The sequence below is a fragment of the Phascolarctos cinereus genome, unplaced genomic scaffold, assembly GCF_003287225.1.
Source record: "Phascolarctos cinereus isolate Bilbo 61053 unplaced genomic scaffold, phaCin_HiC Scaffold_789;HRSCAF=1437, whole genome shotgun sequence".
Lineage (NCBI taxonomy): Eukaryota > Metazoa > Chordata > Mammalia > Diprotodontia > Phascolarctidae > Phascolarctos > Phascolarctos cinereus.
Window position 1 is genome coordinate 1 of NW_027556167.1, and position 18810 is coordinate 18810.

General features: G+C 35.4%; 1 protein-coding gene across 1 annotated transcript; it reads left to right on the top strand.

The window, feature by feature from the left end:
* Positions 1-604: 604 nt before the first annotated feature.
* On the top strand, positions 605-17684 carry LOC110204650 (ranBP2-like and GRIP domain-containing protein 3; the record flags this gene model as incomplete). Its single annotated transcript, XM_020980777.1, has 13 exons — positions 605-835; positions 1324-1469; positions 4566-4758; positions 9081-9171; positions 9860-10069; positions 11004-11185; positions 11272-11447; positions 11618-11741; positions 12396-12557; positions 12891-13028; positions 13110-13256; positions 17345-17524; positions 17601-17684. Coding segments are annotated over 13 exons (2064 nt in total), but the record flags the coding sequence as incomplete, so codon positions are not given.
* Between the last annotated feature and the right edge of the window lie 1126 nt (positions 17685-18810).

An 18810-nucleotide genomic window follows, 5' to 3' on the forward strand; every position in this document is an offset into this window, starting at 1 on the left:
CTAGTATCTGGCATAGTTGTGTTTATTTACAACTAATGGTATCTTTAATACTTTCAATGAAAAAACTTAAACACCTGTATGCCACCCACATTGTGCTAGGTACCTGTGATATAAAGAAAAAGTGAAACAAGTCCCACTCGCAAAAAACTACATTCTCTCAGGGAAGACATTCTATACATACATAAGCATAGAATAATTTACAAAATAAATGTGCATTAATTTAAGGAGTGAAGGGCACTAGCATTTGGGGAATCAAGAAAGGTTTCACATAAAAGGTCATACTTGAACGAAATCATGAGAGTAATAATGGATTTATTTACATTTAGAAGTATGGAGGGAGAGAATTCCAGGCACCTGAGTATAGCCAGCACAAATAGCAAGAAGGTCAGATTGGTTAGAATGTAGAATGTGGGAAGGACATTAATGTCTGGTTGGAGCCAGATTGTGGAGGGCATTAAGTGCCAAAAAGAGGAATTTATTTTGAGGGTAGGTATTTTTGTATTTGTAACCTTGCACGTGGACGCTTAATAAATATTTGTTTATTGATTGGTAAACTTGAATATATTTGGTATTGATTCTAAGCTAAATATATAAATTTCAATAGGAGCAGCTTTTAGACTGTAAAGGTGAAGATGGATGGAATCAGCTTTTTGACTTGATTCAGTCAGAGCTCTATGCGAGACCTGATGATGTATATGTGAACATCCGACTAGTAGAGCTGTACAGGTCAAATAAGAGACTGAAGGATGCTGTGGCCCACTGCTGTGAGGCAGAGAGAAATCTAGCCTTGAGAACAAGCTTGGAATGGTATTCATGTGTTGTGCGAACACTTAAGGTAGGTAAAAGCTAGTTCTGTACGTTTCTTTTTGGTATGTGACAGCACTTTTTCCTTTTCATTTATTATCCTCTAAGAGGCATCTGTATCTTGTACTTTAATTTCTTCTGTTTTCCACATGTAAAATTTCTTGATAACAAATAAATGACATTATTGTTATCCATTTTACACACATAGGGCAGCTCAATAACATTCAATAAATATTTGTCATGTCTGTGTGAGGCGTTATACCAAGATCTCTGTAAACCATTTATTTGTCCAATATGAGTAGCATTTTATGTTGTTTGAGTAATTAAGGATGTGGTGAATTTATTTCACCTTATTTGAAGAAAGACTGGAATGGGAAAAGGGATAATTTTGAAGTTTTACTTATCACATCAGTGTATACATTATGGTTTCACTGGGGGACATTTGCTATTATATAGCAAAGGACAAAGAACAAAAATTGTTGGTAATTATATGCATTTTAATTTATTTCTACCCAATAGGAATATCTGGAATCGTTACAGTGTTTGGAGGCCAATAAAAGCAACTGGCGAGCAACCAATAAAGACTTACTTCTGGCCTATGCCAATCTTATGCTTCTTACGCTTTCTACTAGAGATGTACAGGAAAGTAGAGAATTACTGGAACGGTATGATAATTATAAGTAAAGCAATTAAATCTAAATTACATTTTATATTTTAAGGAGCAGTTCATTGTTTAGTTGGTTGAATTAATCTCTCTCCCAAAATGTTCGTTTATATGCTGTGCTTAGAGGACTGTTAAAACTGGTGCAATATGATGAGAATTCTTCTTTACCAATTCTTTGTAAGAGTATTAAGATTTTATTTTGCATAACTTTTAGTCTCTCTGAGCTTCTGCTTCAGGTTTGAAAAAGAAGAAAAATATGCAAACCTGTGTTATGTTAATGTTTTATTATGGCATACTTGAGAAATGATGAATTTGAAAATTGATACATTGTGGAAAAGTACATCAAGTTCTAGACATGGAACTCAGAGACCTTTGGTTTGAGTTGCACTTGAAAGACTTAATAATTGTAGGATCCTGAGCAAGTCCTGTAATCTGTCAGAACCTAACTTTCATCATCTGTTAAATAATACTTATAAATTAGTTTCCTCACAAGCTGGTGAGGAAAATACTTTTCAGTCCTCAAAGTATTATATAAATGTGGATTGTTTGTTGCTAATACTATTATTGTATTTCCTGTCTATATGTGGGATTGTCTTTCCATCTGAGTCTATTGTTACTGAATCGATGCTTTACTCATATTTTAGTACTTTTAAAGGAACTTTAAAGGATGGCTATTTCACTTGGCTTAATTAGGAATTCTTGGTTTTGTAAGAAGATGCTTAATGGTTTTTATTTTCACGTTTTGAACAGCTGTTACATTTTTCTGGGTTTTCTAAACTTGGTTTTAATGATTTCTGCCTTAATTAGGTACTGTTGGTAAATCACTAAACAAATAAAAAATTAGAGTGAAGTGAAACTTTAGTATAGGCACAATATGAGTTAAAAGTGTATACTAATTTGATAAATAAAACTAATTATTCAAAAAGGGGGGAAGAGGGACAGCTAGGTGGTGCAGTGGATAGAGCACCGGCCCTAGATTCAGGAGGACCTGAGTTCAAATCTGTCCTCAGACACGTAACACTCACTAGCTGTGTGATTGCCTCACTGAAAAAAAAAAAAAACTATTAGTTGTGTGACCCTGGGAAAATCACTTAACCCCAATTGCCTCACCAAAAAGAAAGGGAGGGAGAAGAGAATAAATCTTTTCAGAGAAAAAAGAAAAGGATGCTAATGTCTCTTGAAAAGTATCAGTAAACTGTTATATTAAATGCTCTTTCCAGTGGATCTGGCCTTTTCAACTTAAGTTAATTTCAGTTATCAAATTATTTTTGTTATATGACCTGGGCAAGTCATTTTACCTCAAGCAGTTACCTGGTATTGATCATGGAAAGATTGACGATCACATTGGTGGAAGGAATTCCCATACTGGGGGTTGCTCACGCTCATAAATTCTAGTTACTTCATGTTCCTTTGCCTAAAACAGTTATCATAGGCAATTATAGTACCATAAAGGGATTTCTTGTTGCTGCTTAGATTTGTATTAATTTTAAAGCATAATCTGTTAGTTCTTAAGGAAGAAATTAGCCAGCCTCTTAGAAATTGGCCAGCCCAAATTAGCTAGGCCATTGCTTTTCTGTACTTAAAACCTTTTTCAGCTTGGTAGAACTTGCCAGAATTCTGCCTCTGCTGCTACATTTTTTTTAACATATATAAATTTATTTATTTTTAGTTGTCAACATTCACTTCCACAAGTTTTTGAGTTCCAGATTTTCACCCCATCTCACCCCACGATGGCATGCATTCTGAATATCCCTTCCCCTAGTCTGTTCTCTCTTCTACCTCTTCCCACCCTTCTCTTATTCCCTTCCCCTTCTATTTTTCTGTAGGGCAGGATAGACTTCTGTACCCCATTTCCTATATTTCTTATTTCCCTGCTGCTACATTTTTTGAGAGCCCAAGATCATATATACCAAGATAAGGTTGGGTAGGTTTAGCAAAGGATAGGAATTAATGGAGAGTATAGCAGTTTTGGTAAGCTACACTAAAAAATATTTGACTCTAGAATTTAGTTTTGTTTGTATATATGTATATCTTGTCTGAGAATTCATAACGCTTCAAACTAATGAATGCATTATGAAAGACTTGAAGGGACTGAAAGGCAGTTGAATACTGAGCCTCCTCCCCACTCCCCCCAAGTCTGTTCTTTGTCCTTGCTTTAGATAAAGGATGGACAGTCTTGCTTTTCTGCAGAGCCACCATCCTTAAGGAAAGGAACAGTTTTAGTATTCTAGTAGATTTCATGTTTTTCAGGTGTTTTGCAATAAACTGTTTTCCCCCTGGCTGAGCCTGAGTGTAGGTTTTGGCTTTTCTTTTTTTTGGTGGGACTTTAGGATGTGAACAAAATAAGAGTTGTTTCAAACAAGTATTTAAATAAATAGAATGGTTGGTGATGTTTATAGATCATAGATCTAGCTTGGCATTCTGGCTCTGGATCCAACTCCCTCCTTTTACAGAGTAGGAAATGGGCCCCAGGGAGGCTAGATAACTCAGCCCAAGATCGCAAAAATTAAGTTGAACTATGATTGTCAATATTGTTCTTCATCTTCAAAAGCAAAATGTGTGTGGTTGGGTCATATGGTAATTTGTAAAAACTTAAGGATAAACACAATTTGATTTATAACCTTATTTGAAGGATTCTTTTTTCCCCAATTCTTTTTTTGGGGGGAGGGAGAAGGAATTTTACAAACACCAATAAATAATATTTCTACATGTAAAATGAGTAAGAGGATTGTTTTTGAAATTGTACATATAAAAACATATAAATGTTTCTTTGAAAAAGTATCACATTTTTAACGTAGTAATATCAGTGCTGAATTGTGTCCCTGTCTGAACTTCTTTCTGCTGTGGGGTTTTTTTTCCATTTTTTAAATTTTCACGTAATGTTTCACTTTTCTTCCCTTTTTTTGTTGGTGGTGGTAGGGCATATACCTTAACCTGTTTTCACAACCTCCACCTCCCCCAAGGGTTATTTCTTTACTTAAAAAAAAGCCTTTATTTTTTGTTGTGAAACTTATTATCCATTTGATATCAAAGATGTAGATTATGCCTTAATTCAGTAACGTTTGACTGCTATTCTTTGCAACATTTTGTGTTGTAGTTTTGATGATGCACTTCAGTCTGTGAAATCTTTTATGAGTGGGAATGATGAGCTATCAGTTACTTTCCTTGAAATGAAAGGTCACTTCTACATGCATGCTGGTACTCTGCTTTTGAAAATGGCTCAGCACAGTGAGATACAATGGAGAGCTTTATCAGAATTGGCAGCCTTATGCTATCTCATAGCATTTCAGGTAAGCAGCCTTCCAGTTTAGTTAGGTGTACATTTCACCCAATTGATCTTCATATTTGTAGCGTTTCACATGGGTGTATCCTAGTTGTACCTCATGTTAAAAAGGTTCAATAAGGGAATAGCCAGACTTAGAAAAAAAGAGATAAATTAGGAACTGATTATAAGCATTGGGAACATTTTTTCCCTTTGACAAAAGCATTAACTTCATAATTTCTTTAAGCATAGAGCTTCTAAAGTGTATTTCATGTGGGATTAAAAACTAGGGATGGAGCCAAGATAGTAGAGTAGGGGCAACAACCCAACATTTCCCTCCAGACAACTTAAAAATGATACATCAAATCTAATTCTAGAGCAGCATAGCTGCTATGACAAAAGATCTGGGTGAGTCATTTTTCCAGCTCAAGATAATTTAGGAGGTCAGTAGGAGAGGTCTGTGACAGTGGGGTGGGGGTTGCTTAGACTGGTTGTGGTGGCCGCCTAGACTGGTTGTGGTGGCCACACCAGCAGTGGATCTTGGAGGTGGCTGTAGTAGTTGTAGCAGCAGCTTTGAGATCTCTCAGCTACTAAAGGGAGTGGACAATTGATCAAAAAGAGATTACAGAAAACTCTGAGCTTACTGACACAGCATTGGGCACTGTTTGGCTACTACATTGCCCATATGCAAATCTGGGACACAGAGGAGTACTTGTGGTCAGTCACAAGGGAGTAGGGACCCTGGTTGTAGTTTCAGGGCCAAGAGGAACATTATCGCTTGCATCTGTAGAGTAGCAGGTACCCTTCTTGGGTAAAGACTGGAGCACAGACCAGGAAAGCAGTGACCACAGCTCTCCCAGAATAACAATACCTTGGAAGCACCAAAAAGTGGCAAGCCCCAGAATACGCTCAGAAAATGGCAGCATGAAAAAGCCTGAAGCTTGGGACATTGCCTTTCCACCTGCAGGTGAGCAGAGCCCAATTTTAACATAAAGCGCAAAGCCAAGATAGGCTAGAAAAAGGAGCAATCAACAAAAAAGAATGTGACCATTAAAAGCTACTATGGGGGAGGGAAGATCAAGACATAGACTCAGAATAAGACAACAATGTGAAAATAGTTATAAGCAAAGCCTTTAAAAAGGAAATAAAAATGCTAATTGGACCCAAGCCCAACAAGAATTGCTGGAAGAGTTAAAGAAAGAGATAAGAGTGGTAGGGAAAAATTGGGAAAAGAAATGAAAGTGATACAAGAAAAGTATGAAAAGAGAATTAACAGCTTGGTAAAACAGGCACAAGAAAATATAAACCTAAAAAACCAGAATTGGCCTAATGGTAAAAGAGGTACCAAAGCACACAGAAGGAAATAATTCCTTAAAAATTGGAATTGGGCAGGTGGAAGCTCCATGAGATACTAAGAAACAATAAAACAAAGTAAAAAGAAAAAAAATTTCAGGGCCTCACTGTCTATTTATTTACTCAATCTTGATGGCTAAATGTAAAGACTGAAATAACTGAAGACTGCTTCAGTGACCCATGGTTTTCATAAATATGAATTAATCCCTTCATTGTACACAAATTTTTAAATTCTCTGTGACTTAGCAAATATTCAGGAGGGAAGACACTGAAAAATTCAATAATCTATTGATCAGCCTTCTTGAAATTATGTAGGCTGATCCATCACTGGGCATATAATTGTAACCTATTCTGGTAGAAGTTCTCAAAGCTTCTATGTTGGCATTCTTTTTAAGCACATAAGGCCACTTCCATGCATCACTGAGGAACATGGGTGGAGGAGGATATAAGTTGGATTGTTTCAACTTTAATAAGTATGACCTCTGGAACGATTTCTAATAAAGTTTAATTTTTGTAGAATTGGTAAAGCATGAGGGTTGGTTTTATTTTAACAGGAAAAATAATGGATTCTTTGTTTTAAAGTGTCTCCTTTCTATTTAGCTTATGCTCTAAGGATAAATAAATACCTTTGAAGCAAGTCTGTAGATGAAATTTCTCATTTCTCCATATATTATTTTTTTCATTTCTACATCTTAAGCGATCTTAGAGGTTTAATAGTTAAGGACTGACTGATCCAGGCATGCTTATGTTTGGGTGTGGTCTGTTCAAGGCTTGGGTTCCCAGACCCTAAAACCTTGAATAGCCAATGAAACCTATATTTATTTATTTATTTTTAGTGATTAGAAATAAGCGGTTTTACTAGAATGCAAGAGCCAGTCAAGTAACTCAGACTATGAATGGCTTCATATATCTGACATGATGGTGAAGCTATCCATTTGCAGAAGGAACAGTTGCTGTGTGATGGATATACTTTACAGTTAGAAAAGCCACAGCCATTTGGTCAACATCAAAATTGCTGCCGCCCCCCCCCCCCCGCCAGCTGTGGCATTGAATCCTTATTTGGTAATGTTTGCAGTAGTAAAACAGTAGTTTTTTCAGGTTTATTTTCACTAGGTGCTTATTTCCTCTTTAAGAAGTAGCATCCTAGGGAGGCAGCTAGGTAGTTCAGTGGATAGACTCTGGCCTTGGAGTCAGGAGGACCTGAGTTCAAATTCAGCCTCAGACACATAACACTCAATAGCAGTGTGACCTTGGGCAAGTCACTTAACTCCATTGCCTCATCAAAAAAAGAAAAGAAAAAAAAGTAGTATCCTGAGGCAGCTAGGTTGCACAGTGGGTAGAACACCAGCCCTGGAGTCAGGAGAACCTGAGCTCAAATCTGGCCTCAGACACATATCATTCACTAAGCTGTGTGACTCTGGGCAAGTCACTTAATCCCAATTGCCTTGCCAAAAAAAAAAGTAGTATCCTAATCAAAACTATTAATAGTCATATGAAAAAGGCTCTTAAATCACTTGATAATTAAAAATGCAAATTAAAACAATTTTTGAGGTACCATCTCACCTATCAGATTGGCTGACATGAAAGAAAAGGAGAATGAAAAACCGTTCGAGGGGATATGGAAAAATACAGGCACTAATGCACTTTTGGTAGAGTTATGAACTGGTCCAACCATTTTGTAACCATTTTATAGCCCAAAGGGCTATAAAACTCTGCATACCTTTTGAACCAGCAATACCACTACTAGGTTTGTATCCCAAATACATACAAAAATATTGAAGCTTTTTTTGTGATGGCAAAGAATTGGAAATTGAGGGGATGTCCTTCAATTGGGGAATGACTGAACAAATTATGGTGTATAATTGTGATGAAATACTATTGTGGTGAAATAAATGGCATAGGGGATGGTTTCAGAAAAACCTGGGAAGGCTTATATGAGCTAATGCAAAGTGAAGTGAGTTGCAATATTATAACAATGATCAATTGTTAAAGACTTAGTTACTCTGATCAATACAGTGATCCAAAACAATTCCAAGAGACTCATGATGAAAAATGCTGCCACTTCTAAAGAGAAAACTGATGAAGTCTGAATGCAGATTGAAGCATATTGTTTTTACTCTTTATTTTTCCTGCCTTTTTATTTATTCATTTTTTGCATCTTATTCATTCATGGCTAAAATGGAAATTTGTTTTGTCTGACTTCACAAGTGTAATGAGTGTTGTATTTCTTGCCTTCTCAAGGGGTTGCAGAGGGGCTGGAGGGAGAGAAATTGAACTTGAAAATAAAAATAATTTAAAAAATTTTAAAGAAATAGTTTCCTTCTAATTTTCTGTTTCCAGCTGTTTGAATTTCTTGCCCATTAACAGCAGCTGGCTCACTCTAAATATGGTTGAGGCATAGACTAGAGAATAGTGATTAGATTTATTGTTTCATGATTTGAGGGAACTCGCTCTACCTAAGCAGGCAGGAACAACTTTCTGTGCAAGTTAGTCTTAGTTGCCTGGAAACCTGAGAGGTTACTGACTGAGTCAGTGTCACTGGCCAGTGTGAGTCAAAGGTGAGATATGAACTCATCTCTTAATGGCCCTAAGGTCAATTCTGTTCAGTATGCCATTCTGTGTAACTAATTAAAACTTGTTTATAAAAGTGGTAGGAGCATTTAAAAATTTGGTATTTATACTGCTGAAGTCAGTTGTTTTATTTAAATGGTTCATTTCCAGGAACATTTGTAACTGAAGTTAAATTGAATGTGTGGTGAAAGAGAGTTCCTAAGAAATATTTTTCATTGTTTAATTATGTGTTTTTAGGACAGACAGTGTCTTCCAATATACTGTATAGTCAAATTTCAGAAATTTATTTAGTGTGTATTTTTTTAAATCTGTACTCATAGTGTATGTACAACATTATGCTCTATGCCATTTTAAAAAAATCTTCATCCTGTGAATTCTCTTAGTGAAGAAAATATATATTATTCTGATTTCTCATATTTTCATCAGGTTCCAAGACCAAGGACTAAATTAATGAAAGGAGAAAATGCTGGACAAAATTTGTTGGAAATGATGGCTTATGATCGTCTGAGCCAGACTGGTAATAGCACAGTTTTGTTGAGCCTCCATTTTACCAGTGTGATAGGATATGTATACAGCGATTCTGCAAGATAGTTGCCAGGGAAAAGTATGTGTAAAGTGCTGTGAGATTCATAGATCAATTCTTTCATTCAGCAAATATTTGAAAACCTTTTGCATACAAGGGCCACAGTTGTGTGTCAGATGCTGGTATGTATTAGGACTTTACCTCAAGGAGCTTACAGTCTGTTAGGAAAGAGAAGACTATACGCAAATAGTAATGAAAGGCCACAGTTGCCATATGAATGGTAAACTTCATGCCCAAAAGAATAGCGGGAGGATTCCCTGCCATTAGACTAGTTAAGTAGGTCTTCTTTAGCTACTTGGCTTTTTCCTGTGACTGTTTAAGCTCTATACTTGAAACTTCCTTTTAGTCGTGAAAATAAAATGGTATTTTTCAATGATTTTCAAATATTTTCTTACTCTCTGCTGTTGATATAATGGCATACGTCTTCAAATGCTATCAAACATTTTAAAATTCATGATATATAACATTGTTTTAAGTTTGGAACATAGGTCAGAATAAAAAAATAAGATTTGAATATTAATCACCTTATTTGAAGGCAAATAATATGGGAAAATTTAAGGAAATCTAATACTTCTAAACTCTTGATATTTGTGATTAATTGTTTAACATGTGTGTATTACAGGACATATGCTGCTAAATTTGAGTCATGGCAAGCAGGACTTCTTAAAAGAGGTTGTGGAATCATTTGCCAATAAGAGTGGACAGTCTGCTTTATATGATGCCTTGTTCGATAGTCAGTCACCAAAAGATAAATCATTCTTGGGTAGTGATGATATCAGAAATGTTAACATACAAACCCCAGAACCTGAAGAACTGGCTAGATATGATATTGGTAAGGTATAGTAAAAAAAAACAACAAAAAAAACCAACCAAAAACACCTAACTAATGTTTGCATGTTAAAGAGCATTATGATATAGTACAAAGGTTCTTGGAATTTGTAAACTTTTTTTTTAATGTTTTGATAGCTTTCAATACATTTGGTTTCCTGTGTAATCCTGTGTATTTTGTTTTATACATTAAAAAGCATTGTTTTGAGAAGGCTTGCATGGTCTTTACCAGACTGGCAAATAGGCATCTATGATGCAAAAAAGTTTAAGAACCTTGATGTAGTGGAAAGATGTTTTTGGAGTCAGTACCCTGGTTCTGTACAAGATCACACACTATGTGGTCTTGGCTAAGGCATTTAAACTCTTCTTAGTTTCCTTATCTACCATATGTGTATGATACTGTCACTATTCACCTTACCTGTTTGTTGTTTTGGGAAAAAAAAGCCTCTGTGTGAAATAAAGCCTAAATATAAAAATTGTTATTTTAGTGTTATCTCCTTCATCCTGTACTGTGTTTTTAGAAAATGTACATTTACTACCTTTTATCTACCTTTCCCACTTAACTTCATCTTGTTAGGATTTTGATCGTTGTTTTAATCTTTCAGTATCATTTTTGTATCAAGTCATTTGGCTTTTACTAGTAGTCTTTTGGGGTTTCCATTGGTTTAAAGGATTAAACTTCCTGATTATTCAGTATATCTTTTTGTTTGGGGTATTGATGGAATGGTGATATGATCAAACAATTTTTAAAGCTTTAATGAGATGGAAAATCTGTCTTCATAGGGAATATAGGCATTTATTTGAAGTAAATACTTTTCTGAAATATCTTGAAGGAAAAATCTTTGGAATTAAAATCAATGGACTGTGCAAGTAAAACTGATCCAAATTCTTAAGGTTGGATTTTTTTTTCACTAAAGATTATCATTTTACCTTCATAGGGGCTGTTCGAGCACACAGTGGTAGCCTTCAGCACCTCACTTGGCTTGGGTTACAGTGGAGTTCATTGTCTACCTTACCTGCAATCCAAAAATGGCTAAAACAGCTTTTTCATCATTTGCCACAAGAAACCTCAAGACTTGAAACTAATGCTCCTGAGTCTATTTGTTTATTAGATCTTGAAGTAAGTAAGATTTTAAAGAATCTAATTAGAGTTGGAAAGATTCTCTTTAACTTCAAAATAATCATTCTTTTTAAAAATGAAAACAGGTATTTCTACTTGGAGTGATATTTACCAGCCACTTACAATTACAAGAGAAATCCAATTTTCACTATGATTCACATCAACCTCCATGCTTGCCGCTACCTGTGTGCAAACAGCTTTGTACAGACCGACAAAAATCCTGGTGGGATGCAGCTTATAATCTTATTCACAGAAAAGCCAAGTAAGTACTAATCCCCAAATACTTCTTTATTAGAAATAAGTACGTATAACTTTTGACCTACATTATTCAGCTCTTGTGCAGGTTGTTAATTCTGAAAATTATGTGCTTCAAATTCACATAATACTCATGTTTATGTATAATCTTTTTATTTAATAATTTTGTTTTTTAAGAGCTGGAACCTCTGCAAAGTTGCGCCTTCTAGTTCAGCATGAAATAAACACACTAAGGGGTCAAGGCAAACATGGTCTTCAGCCTGCTATGCTTGTACATTGGGCAAAAAGTCTTCAGAAAACAGTAAGTTCTTAAATTGCTTAAATATTTTCTTTGTGGAGACTTTGTCTCTTAATTTAAATCTTAAAAAACAATCCATAGATATCTAGTTGATATTTTGAAAACTCTGAATATGGTGGTATCTTGATTAGGTCATGTTGCTTGAAGTTGTTTTCCTCTCTCCCTTTTTTATAAAGTTAGTATTATATAAAAAAGTGCTTAGATTCTTTAGGCGTATAGTCTGAAAAATAGAATGTTGGTGGGTTGAATGAGGAGGGAATAATTTTTATTAGAAAAGCTATAAACTACAAGATTTACTCTTTTTTTGGGCAATTTGGACTGGTAAGTAGAAGTTATAGGGAAATAAATTTTGATTTAATATAAAGAATTTATTCAGAACTAATTAAATTCAGAGATAATTAAAACAAGAGTGAGGTAGTGAGTTTATTGTTACTAGAACTGGTTCAACGGACTGACTGACCATCAGTGAGAGAAATTATACAGGGAATTCCTTCATTGGATGGGAGATAGTAGTGGATGATCTCTGAGATTTCAGCTGGCTTTGTTAAACTAAGATTCGGTGACAGTTATTTTGAGACATGTTTGAACTAGATTTTAATATTGGATAGTAATGTCTGCTGTAAAATTATCATTTTAATATAATGTCATTCATTCTAGGGCAGTGGACTTAAATCTTTTTATGATCAGCGGGAATACATAGGAAGAAGTGTTCATTACTGGAAGAAGGTTTTGCCATTATTGAAGACAATTAAAAAAAAGAGCAATATTCCTGAACCCATCGATCCTCTCTTTAAACATTTTCATAGTGCAGATATTCAGGTACTGCAGCATAAACTTGAGAACTTAATGAGAAATGTGTATTCCATTTTACAGCTGAGGAAAATGCCTGAGTACAGAGAAGTTATAATCTGTTCAATTATTGTGATAGAACTATTTTCTTGATTCTTTCCACTAAACTACAGTGGTGATATTTTGCATAAAGATAAAGCCGATGTCTAGTCTGCTTATATTTTCTGAAAAGTAACATAATAGTAATATACTGAGAAGCTAGTTAGACTTACATTAATTTCTTGTGTTAAACAGTTAATTTTCAGATTTATAGTAAAAATGTAAGTAAACTTAGTCTTAAATTCTTAAATTCCATTTCTTTAGGCATCTGAAGTTGGGGAATATGAGGAAGAAGCACACATAACATTTGCTATGTTGGATGCAGTTGATGGGAAAACTGAAGATGCCATGTCAGCATTTGAAGCAATAAAAAATGTTGTTTCCTATTGGAATCTTGCCCTGGTAAGTATTAAACTATGTGTAATACTTCAGTTTAACTTTAAAAAAAATACTGCTTCATAAAATCACAACTTTTTATTATAGATTTTTCATAGGAAAGCAGAAGACATTGAGAATGATGCCCTTTCCCCAGAAGAACGAGAAGAATGCAAAAACTACTTGAGGAAAACTAGAGACTACTTAATAAAAATTTCAGATGAAAGTTGCACAGATCCTGCTGTAGCTAAAAAGGTGAGGCAGTAATTTCTTTTTGTATAGAGTGTGTGTGTATGTGTATAGTATATATATGTATTTTGTATAGCTTCTTGTTTCTTCTAAAGTATTTAATAGTTTGGCATGTTGCTGGCCTTGAGGTAATGCTCAGCAATTGTAATTATTAAAAGAACTAACTACTCATTTAATTTTTATCTTTAGCAAGACTCAAAAATGTATTAATCATCTCTTGTGTGGAAAGCACTATACCAGGCACTTGGGGACGATGCAAAGTTTATGACAGACATCCTGCCCTCATAGAGCTAACAGCTCAGTATGAGTATGACAGCACAAATAACTACCATATAAAATAGTTACACCATAGATTGAATAGCCTCCATTCAAATCTTCACTATTGCAGTTCCTTTTTTTTTTTTCTAAACAGTTGTCATTCCCACCACCCCTTGAAACATAATTAAAATGAGTTACCAAATAATAAGCCATCTTTTTAATGACCAGGCATTTCACTTACTCTTACTTAGTTCTCTACAGAGGATTACTCAACCCCAGTACATACAGGAAGCCTCTTCAGAAAGATAATATTTTGAAACAGGGCAATCCCTGAAAGTGATGAATTAATTCGCTACTGATTTGCTAAAAGCCTGTATGTTAGTGTTAGCTATCCCTAACCTTAATATTCTGTTGATTTTTAACAATAGTACTAACAACCAAGGCCTCCCAGAACGCTCTAGTTGAGCTTTCTAAATAAAAGATTTTGAACTAAGATTCAATAAGCTAGCACGCTTGGCCAAATCTTTCAAACATTAACTTCCTACATGGATAAAGTTTTTTTAGGGGGTAGGGGGGTGGGCAGTGGGAGTTAAGTGACTTGCTCAGGGTTACACAGGTAGTAAGTCTTACGTGTCTGAGGCTGGATTTGAGCTCAGGTCCTCCTGAATCCAGGGCTGATGCTCTATCCAGTGTGCCACCTAGCCGCTCCCAATGGATAAAGGTTTACATCATATGGAATGTGGTTTATTCATACTTTCTATTTTTCAAAATGGTAACTATGACACCAAGGATGCGTAAGTATTGTAGCTTCATGTTTTGTTGTTACTGTGAAGGAGAAAACAGCGAAGCTTAAGACTGAACCATTTGACTCTTTCTCTTCTTGTCTCTTCTCAGTTCAAAATGTTTACATTTCATAAGAGCCAGCATCTCTTTAGACCTACTGTTGAGCTTCACATGTTCCAGCCTCATGACAATTGGATAAATCTTTTTTGTGGCCTTAGCCATTCATTCATTCATTTATTTATTTGTGAAAATTGGTTTTGTTTGACCATCACAGCCACTGTGCTTCCAGTCATAGTGTCTTTACTCTGATCCTAGAGAGTTGTTGCTCTTCTCATACTCTTGATTTTGTGTTGCTGGTGCTTTGCTGTACTTGCAACAAGTTCTGCAGTTTGGAGGACAGAAAAATGTCAGCTGCAGCTTTCACCGGAAGAGCTGGTTTAATTTAAATAATAATTGCTTAGCTGATTCAGACTTTGTGTATAGGCTTCTTTTTTTATGTGTGAAGTTATTAACTTTATGCTTGTGAGGAAAGAAAATTTTAGTCAGAAGCATTGTTCAGAGGTTTGGGTAAATTTCTCAGATAGGGTGCTTGGTGATCATTTAGCTTCTGTTTTTTAAAAATGTTACTTGCATTATGTAGTTTAATCCAGATAACACTTTTCTGTGTGTCAGCTCTGTCTTCAAGAGCAATGTCTTAGGTCTTGTGAATGTCTTTATAATATGAGATACTATCTCTTCTCTGAGTTTTCATGATACTACTATGTCTTAGTTTTCTTTCTACCTGTCAGACTTGTCCCCAGTCTTCTCTGTGGTATAATCTTCCACATCTGGCTTCCATGCATTCCACAGGGTTCACTTCTCTTTCCTTTCCTATACCTGTAATTTCTCTTGATTTTAAAATTCATGATTTACCTATCATCCTTATGCAGATGACTTCTAAATTTTCATATCTCGTCTGATCTCTGGGCTTTATTCAAATCCCACATCTCTAAGTGGCTGCTTGACATCTCTACTTGGATGTCTTATAGGTATCTCAAATTCACCTTGTCCAAAACAGAATTAATTATCTTTCTTCCTAAAGCTACCCCTTCTCCACACTTCCCTATTTCTACCCCATTCTTCCGGTTCACATATGTTTGTGACCTCAGAGTCATGATTCTCTTCATTCTCCCTTGCCCCCTTACCCAGTCAGTTGCCAGACATTGTCAATTTCACCTTCTTAACATCTCTTGGATCTGTCTTCTCTCTCTTCACTTAATTGACTTGCTCAGGCTCAGGTTTTCAGCTCCTTTCACCTGGACTATTGTAAAATAAATACTAGTCCTAATATTCTGCCTGCTTCTCCTCTTTCCCCTCTCAAATACATTCTTCATGGAATTGTTAATTGATGTTCCTAAAGCCCAGGTCTGGACACATGACTCTTCTCTATATGAAACTTCTGTGGCTTCCCATTGCCTTTAGGATAAAATAGAAACTGCTCTGTTTGATGTGTAAAATTCCTTTGCAGTCAAAATCCAGTCGATTTTTAAAAATTCATTATATATTACTCCCTTTCAAGCTTTCTGTACTGTAGTCAGATTGGCTTATTCTTCTGTGTAAACGACATTATATCTCCTGCCTCTATGCCTTTCTTTGCACTGCTTGTCCCCTGGGCCTGGAATGCTTTTCTTTTGCAAAACTGCATCTTGGAATCCTTTTTCCTTTCAAAGCTCAGTTGAAATACAGATTCATTCAAGAGACCTTTTCTGTTTCTTCCAGTTGTTAGTGAACAGTACCCCAAATTAGTAGGTATTTTTAATATATCCTGTATTTACTGAGGTGAGCATGTCGTATTGGGCTGTTAGCTTCTTGGGCAGAGACTGTCTCACTCATATCCATCTAGCAAAGTTCCTGACACATAGTCGGCACTTAAATTTTTTAGATTAGTTTCATTCTTTTCTAGACAAATTTTGTTGCTGCTGTATAGATAGTTTTTCTTTTCACCTGACTCCAGATTCTCCTCTGTCAAAGGCAAAGTTAATGTGCTTTCAAAGGTAGTTAATTTATAGAGAGAAGTAAATGCTCTGTATAAATAAAAACAAAGCCAGTTATTGCTCAGTGTAGGAAAAGGAGGTAAGAATTAAAAAGTATGGTTTTCATAATATATTTAATAAACAGCAAAAATAATACTGTGGTCATCTTGAAGTTTTGTAGAGTCCTGATCTGGGACTCAGGAAAAACCAGGGCGTAAGAGACCTATCTCTGTCACTTACTAGCTGTGTAACATAGATGAATAATACAGGATCATAGAATACAAGGTGGCAGGGAGAGAAAATTGAGGCCAAAGGAGGTTTAGGTGTCTTATACATAGTGGCACAGGTGGTAAATAAATGGCAGAGCTGGCATTTGTACTACATCTTCTGACTCATGATCCATCCCTTTTTCTGCTTTACATGCTGCCTCTCTTCACTTTCTGAGAGTCATTTTCCTCATCTATAAAATGAGGGGGTTAGGCTTGATGAGCATTTAATTATCTTTTCTTGTTGTTGTGCAGATGTTTTAGTCAGATATATCTGACTCTTTGTGACTCTGTTTGGGATTTTCTTGGCAGAGGTGCTAGAATGGTTTTCCTTTTTCAGCTTATTTTGCAGATGAGAAAGCAGAGGTAAACGGGGTTAAGTGACTTGTCCAGGGTCACACAGCTAGTACAAATGTCTGAGGCCAGATTTGAACTCATGAAGATGAGTCTTCCTGATTCCAGGTCCAGCACTCTATCCACTGTGCCATCTAGCTCCCCAGTCATCTATGTAATGCTATACTTATTTTACTAGTGTCATTGTTTTGCTGGTATAGGCTTTAGAGTTGACTGAAGCAGGAACATAGATTTAGAGATGGAAAGGACCTTCAGGGTCATCTAACTACTTGCTGTCACTTCAGATGGAAATATTAGGATGAAAAATGTTAGAACTATATAATTTATAGGTATTTGTAAGTCACAGATAATTTTGTTATTTAATGCACATAGCTTTATATTGGCATATTTGAAAACCAAAGCCCTTGCCTTTTATTTTTAGCTTCCAGTTCCTTTGGAGTCTGTAAAAGAGATGCTTAATTCAGTAATGCAAGAACTTGAAGAATATAGTGAAGGAGGACCTCATTGTAAAAATGGTTCGCCCCGAAATATAGATTCTGATATAAAACATTCTATACCATCTCCAACCAAATTTTCTTTATCACCAAGTAAAAGTTACAAGGTATGTAGCAAAGAAAAAGTGTCTTTTATCAAGTAATATGTGGTTTCTCTAAATATTTGTGTTTTTTTTTTTCAAGTTTTCTCCTAAAACTCCTCCTCGATGGGCAGAAGATCAAAATTCTTTATTGAAAATGATCTGCCAACAAGTAGAAGCCATTAAGGTAAATTGCTAAATTTCCTTGAAGAGATTATAGCGTAGGAATTTAATCATACTCTGTGCATTTATTTTACAGATTGCTTGAAACAAAGTGGTTAGGTCAGAATTTCATTACTTAAGTGTTTCAGGAAAGAATAGCTATAATTTAAGATGACTAGTGTTTTTCTAACTATAAGCCCTTAACAAAATAGATGCAAAAAGAAAATCTTTAAGAAAGATTGTAATTTTTTAAAAAAGTTTCACTGTTGCTTTAATTTTTTAGTTTTACACTGAACATTCTTGATATTTCCTCCTCCCATCCTCAGGAACCCTCCTTTGTTAGGCAAAACCAAAAAAACAGATTTTGTCAGATGACTATGTCAGATAGTATATACAATTTCTCTCCTACGTCTCTCCCAAAAGGTGGGATAGATGTATCATCTGTACTTGGGGACCAAGTTTTTGAATTTAATTTTTAAAAATCCGTACTCTTGGAGTGTTTTCCCATGTACTCCACGAGGAGTGAACCACTTTCAAAATTCAAACTATACCTGGCAAGCCCCATGCTTTTTCATACTATCTAGAGGAAGAGTTCTTAAACTGGGGTGAACTTGTTTAATAGATTGGTTTTTTAAAAGTATATGACCTTGGGCAAATCACTTAACGTCTCCATATAGCTTACTAAAGCAGGAGAACTTAATCTTTTTTTCCCCTTGTCATTTATCTTTTGACTATCTGGTGAAGCCCCTGGCTGCCTTCTCATAATATTTTTAAATATATAAAATATGTATTTACAAACCAATTCTATTGAAAAAGATTTGATAATTTTTAAGTTTGGACTCCAGGTTAAGCCTTCTTGCTTTAAGTTGGAGAACAGGTGGTGTTTTATCTGCATTGGTAGAGAGCACTTTTGCTATAGGAATGAAATCATAGGTCCAGTCCCTTCTTTCATTACCCTCCCCCCAAAAGAAGAAAACAGACTAACCCAGGTATTCTATACTGGCTGTTTTCTGATTATTTCCATTTTCTTAAAAATATATTCTCACCCCCTTAATTTGCATTTTCTGGGAATATACTACCACCCTATATTAGTTTCAGGATTTAAAAGAGGTTTGAGTAGTATTTTTTCTAAAACTTTGCATCCCTGGCCA